The sequence below is a fragment of the Brugia malayi genome, assembly GCF_000002995.4.
Source record: "Brugia malayi strain FR3 genome assembly, contig: Bm_007, whole genome shotgun sequence".
In the NCBI taxonomy this organism is placed as follows: Eukaryota; Metazoa; Nematoda; class Chromadorea; order Rhabditida; family Onchocercidae; genus Brugia; species Brugia malayi.
The window spans coordinates 518,950-525,488 of record NW_025062284.1 but is presented as its reverse complement, the minus strand read 5'-3'; the positions used below and the strand labels follow the sequence as shown (position 1 = coordinate 525,488).

The window sequence follows — 6,539 nt, the reverse complement described above, 5'->3', positions numbered from 1 at the left end:
CTTATAAGATACATTGTATGTGGGTCAAAGTTCAAAGTTCAACGGTCGAATTTACAAAACAATGAAATTAAATCATTTATAGATATAAAAAAGTAGAAATGAAAATATTAATCGCATATTTGACCTATGCGAACAATAATTTTGATCTAATCGGCAATTCTTTTCTTATATGACACATTGTATGTCGGTCAAAGTTCAAAGTTCAACGGTCGAATTTACAAAACAATGAAATTAGATCATTTATAGATATGAAAAAGTAGAAATGAAAATATTAATCGCATATTTGACCTATCCGAACAATCATTTTGATCTAATCAGCAATTCTTTTCCTATAAGATACATTGTATGTGGGTCAAAGTTCAAAGTTCAACGTTAACATTTTTGTTTATTTCTATCAAATTGACTTATTGTAAATATTTATTTCACTGTGCTTTAAATTATAAAAGTTTAAAAAAATTATTAAAAAAAAAAAAAAAAACGAAGAAAAAGAAAATTATAAGAATTTTTCTGTTGACAATATGATTGACATTTTTTTTTAATTTAATTTAATTTAATTTTTTTTTTTTGTTTTCATTTTAATTTTTAATTAGATTATCAACCTAATCGTATTAAATTGTTCTTTATCAAATTTCCTACTATCATTAAATAGCATAAAATTTTATTGTTTGATAATACTAAAATTTTATTCATTTTTTTTTTTTAAATTTTATATTTTTAAAAATTTAAAAAATTAGTATAAAAAAAAAATTAATTTTACTTTTTATTGATATGTATTTTTTTTTTTATTTCATTTGCTGCCTTTTTCTAAATTATTAGAAATAATAAATTGGAAAATTGAAAAATTATAAATCTATGTGAAACATTTATTCAACAATAATTCTGGAAATGTAAGTTAGTTTCAAATTTAATAAATTTGAAATAGTAATTTTTTTATTTTAACTAAATTTCAAATAGTAATTTTTCAAATTTAACAAATTTGAAATAGTGATTTTTTTATTTTAACAAATTTGAAATAGTAATTTTTTTATTTTAACTAAATTTCAAATAGTAATTTTTTTTATTTTAACCAATTTGAAGCAGTAATTTTTTATTTTTATTAAAGCAAAAATAAATTTATGAAAACATAAAATAATGCAATTATCAGTGTTTCATCCATTTTTTAAAATTATTTAAATCCGTTTTTTTATTTTTAGTATTCAATTTTTAAATACCTCTGAAAAAAAAAAAACGTACATTTTTGGGATGAAAAATTGAATTCTTTCAAAATTATTGAACAGTAAATGAAACTAATCAAAATTATATTCAAATTATATTCACAAAAAAATAAGCGATTGGATCGTTTTACTTAAAATAATAATTAAATACTCAATAATATTTGATAACTAAATACTCAATAATATTTGATAACTAAATACTCAATAATATTTGATAACCGAATATTCAATGATATTTGATAACTAAATACTCGATAATATTTGATAACTAAATACTCAATAATATTTGATAACTAAATACTCAATAATATTTGATAACCGATTATTCAATGATATTTGATAACTAAATACTCGATAATATTTGATGACTAAATACTCAATAATATTTGATAACTAAATACTCAATAATATTTGATAACTAAATACTCAATAATATTTGATAACTAAACATTCAATAATATTTGATAGAATTTATTAAAAAATTTTACGATTATACCTAAGTTTTGTTTTTTTTTTTTTTTAAATTTTTTAAAATATAAATTTAATGCATATTAATATTAATGTTAAATAATCGGTTTCATCATTGTAATATTTTCAAATTTATATTTAAATTTAATCAATTGTTGAAAAATTTTTTTTCATCATTAAAATATGAAGAAGGAAAGAGAGAGAGAGAGAGAGAGGGAGAAGAAGAAGAAAAGAAAGAGATAAATGGAATGGAAGAAAGACAGTAATAGAAGTGAATTACTTCATTTCATTAATTCAGTTTTTTTTTTTTTAAAGTTATATCATGGAATTTTATAATATTAAAACATTTAAATTTAATTTTGAAATTTAAAATTTGCTTAAATTCCATACTTTTCTTACTATAATTCATTCTATTCATGCAATATGTTAAATTAATTTATTTCAAAATTAATTGTCTATCGTAATATTTGTGTGAAAAGTTAAATTTTTCATTTAAATATGTTATTTTACAGGTAAATCTTGCTGAAATTGTTTGATTTATTAATGATATATTGGAATTAAATTAATTCGATTTCTTTTTCAATTTCTATCAATTTTAAATTAATTTATTTCAAAATTAATTGTCTATCGTAATATTTGTGTGAAAAGTTAAATTTTTCATTTAAATATGTTATTTTACAGGTAAATCTTGCTGAAATTGTTTGATTTATTAATGATATATTGGAATTAAATTAATTCTGATTCTTTTTTTCCAATTCCTATCAATTCTATTCTGATTATTTAAAAATTTTCATTTCAAATTGTTTATTAGTTATTTGCAAACGGATATAAAAATTAAAAAAACAAATGTGTCTTTCATTTATTGGTCAATTTTTATTTGGTATTTTAATGATTATTACACTTGGATTAACAATCATTTCAATGTTTCTACCTGGTGATTATTTTTTAATTTTATTTTTTAAAATTATTTATTTTATTTTTTAAAAAAAATGAGAAATTTTTAAAATATACAAATTATTCTATTAGTTTTTTTTTTTTTTTTTACAAATAAAAAAAAAAAAAAAAAAAATATTTTATAAACTAATATTTAAAAAATTGTGTAATTTCATAAAATTAAACAATTTTATTTCAATTGTTTCTCATTTGTTTAAATCCAAGCAAAAAAAAAAAAAAATTTAATTCAATTATAATTTTCAAATTTTATTACCTTTCCCTCTCCCTCTCTCTTTCTCCTCTCTCTCTCTCTCTCTCTCTCTCTCTCTGTAATAGATTTGATCAATATATCAGATCAATTTCCTGTTAGCACCATGAAAAGAGTAAAAAAAAAAGTCTTATCAAAATTATCAAATTTAATTTTTAAAAAATGTTTAGATCAATTTGATCAAAAATTTAATTAATTACTTTCAAAAATTCATTTCAATCATAATTTTTTTATTTTTAGGTTTAAAAGAATTTCAACAAATAGCAGCAAATATAAGCGATGATTTAAGACATTTTAAAATTCCAAAAAAATTTGTCACATTTGAATCGCTCTGTCGAATTGCATCAAATGACAATTTTAATTTTAATGATAACACTGATCCAATCAATTATTGCAAACATTGGTTTCATGTAAGTAATTTTTTTTAGCAAATTAATTAATTAATTAATTAATTAAAAAAAAAGATAAATTCTTTTGATGGTGAAATTTTGAATTAGTTTGTTTTTTCTTTTTCCATTAATTTCATTTTTTTTTTTTTTGATATTTTAAATTAGAAATTTTAATTTTAAATTAAAATACATTATATAACAAATAGAAATTAAAATAATATTTCATGAAGTTTTTTTTGTTTTTTTTGTTGTTGAAATTTATTAATTTACAATATTTTTAATTAAATTAAAAAAAATTTTTTTTTTTTTTTTTAAAAAAAATTATAATACAATTAGTTTATAGTAGTAATTGCATAATTTAATAAATTTAATTTAAAAATAAAAAAAAAAAAGCAAAGCAATTTAATAAATCTTTTTTTTTTTTTTTATCTTTTCTTATCAATTCTTTTAAATTTAATATTTTTTAAAAATTTTTAAATTATATTATCATTTTTTTTTTTTTTTTTAAATTTAAATTTAATTTATAATAATATTTTTTTTTTTTTTTTTAGCAATTAGAAGATTGGGAAAAGATAGTGATAATATTAATGTGTTTATCAGTGATTATGGAGATAATAACTATTTGTTGGACATTAATTTCATTTTTTGGCTGTTGCTGCCGAAAAGTCTGCATGCAATTATTGCCAATGTTTTCATTAATTATTGCATTGCTACTTGCTGCAGCAATTACTATTTTTGCAATAAACAATCAAAAAGTTATACGTATGTTTTTTTTTTGTTAATTAATTAATTAATTAATTTTATTATAAATCAAATTTAAAAATACTAATCTAACAATTCCAATATTAAATTGAAATTTAAAAAAATTTAATTAATTAATTAATTTTATTATAAATCAAATTAAAAAATACTAATCTAACAATTCCAATATTAAATTGAAATTTTAAAATTTCTTTTTTTTTTTTTGTACTAAATAGTATGCTTTTTTTAAAAAAAAAGTTATTTAATTAATTAATTAATTAATTTTATTATAAATTAAATTTAAAAAATACTAATCTAACAATTCCAATATTAAATTGAAATTTAAAAAAATTTAATTAATTAATTAATTTTATTATAAATTAAATTTAAAAATACTAATCTAACAATTCCAATATTAAAATGAAATTTTAAAAATTCCTTTTTTTTGTACTAAATAGTATGCTTTTTTTTAAAAAAAAGTTATTTAATTAATTAATTAATTAATTTTATTATAAATTAAATTTAAAAATACTAATCTAACAATTCCAATATTAAAATGAAATTTTAAAAATTCCTTTTTTTTTGTACTAAATAGTATGCTTTTTTTAAAAAAAAGTTATTTAATTAATTAATTAATTAATTTTATTATAAATTAAATTTAAAAATACTAATCTAACAATTCCAATGTTAAATTGAAATTTTAAAAAATTTAATTAATCAATTAATTTTATTATAAATTAAATTTAAAAATACTAATCTAACAATTCCAATATTAAATTGAAATTTTAAAAAATTTAATTAATTAATTAATTTTATTATAAATTAAATTTAAAAATACTAATCTAACAATTCCAATATTAAAATGAAGTTTTAAAAATTCTTTTTTTTTTTTTTTTGTACTAAATAGTATGCTTTTTTAAAAAAAAAGTTATTTAATTAATTAATTAATTAATTTTATTATAAATTAAATTTAAAAATACTAATCTAACAATTCCAATATTAAATTGAAATTTTAAAATTTCTTTTTTTTTTTTTTGTACTAAATAGTATGCTTTTTTAAAAAAAACAAATTTATTTTTAGTAATAAATAATAAAATATTTAAATAATATATTTTAAAAAGTAAACAAATATTTATTGTCTAATAATTATTTATTTTCATTTATAATTATTTATTAAATTTATTTATTTATTATCTTTTTTTTGTTTACAGTATTTTGTCCTTTTTTTTTCTCTAAAATTTTCAAATATTTGTTTTTTTTTTTAAAAAAAAATTTATTTTTTTACTTTTAAGATATTAAAAATTTTCTTCCTCCAATACTTAAAATTCATTCAATAATAATTTTTTTTTTTTTTTAATTCAATATTTAATTCAAAAAAGAATTAAAAAATTATAAATGACTATTTGATGATAAAATTTATAATACTTTTTTTTTGTCACTAATTTTTGAGATTCAAAAAAAAAAAGAAAAATTCAATTTTACAATTAAAGTAAAAAAAATAAAATTAAAAATTATAAATTTATTAAATCAATGCGTCAATCTATTTTTTAATTTTAATTATTGCATATGAAATTATATTTGCTAGCAATAAAAATTTCATCAAAAAATGTAATTTCATATGCAAATTAAATTAATGTATTAAATAAAACTTAAAATATAATTAAAATATGCTTAAAAAATTTTAAATTTTTTGAACTGAAATTTTTTTATGCTTTAACAATTTATATATGAATGAATTTTAATCATTTATTTTATTACTTTTAAATCTTTTTAAGAGAGGAAAAAAAAGAAGCAAAAGAAAATTGAATTTTAAAAATAGGAAATTTAAAAATTTTAGAATAAAATTTAAAATTAGGATAGAATATTTGATATAATTTAATTATAATTATTATCAATCCAAGGAAAAAAAAAGTGCTATTAAATTAATCAAACAATTCATTTTTTCCTAATTTGTTTAAAAAAAAAAAAAATGATTGATTAATTAATTATAAAATTAAATTAATATTTAATTCAATTTATATTCACAAATACTTACATTCATTTTTTATTTTCAGATAATATTGATTTTGCTAATTTAACAAGAAGCCTTGAAATTAAAATTCAAAATGAAACTGCTCGAAGGTTCTATTTGGCGTGTAGTGCATTGGCTGTAGCAATTATTGATATTTTTGTTGGCAGTTTAAATTTATGTTTTTTAAAATTTTGTTGCTAAAAAAAAAAAAAAAAAATACAAAGGTATGTAAATTAGGCTATAGATACATTGATAATTAGGCCAACAGATTAAAAATGCAGAACTAGGCTTTTAGAATGAGAGACATTAAATGGCCAAGAATGCCTACAATTCACATCAAATGATTTTCTAATTTTTAATTTGTAATCACTTTATTGCTAAAAGAAAAGAAAAAAAATACAAAGGTATGTAAATTAGGCTATAGATACATTGATAACTAGGCCAACAGATTAAAAATGCAGAACTAGGCTCTAAAATGAGAGACATTCAATGGCCAGGAATGCCTAGAATTCATA

General features: G+C 16.4%; 1 protein-coding gene across 1 annotated transcript; it reads left to right on the top strand.

Annotated features, from left to right (window-relative positions):
• Positions 1–2,570: 2,570 nt before the first annotated feature.
• On the top strand, positions 2,571–6,225 carry Bm17089 (Uncharacterized protein; the record flags this gene model as incomplete). Its single annotated transcript, XM_043082701.1, has 4 exons — positions 2,571–2,616; positions 3,124–3,293; positions 3,824–4,034; positions 6,068–6,225. The coding sequence occupies 4 exons, from the start codon at positions 2,571–2,573 to the stop codon at positions 6,223–6,225; spliced, it is 585 nt and encodes a 194-aa protein (XP_042938635.1).
• Positions 6,226–6,539: the final 314 nt, after the last annotated feature.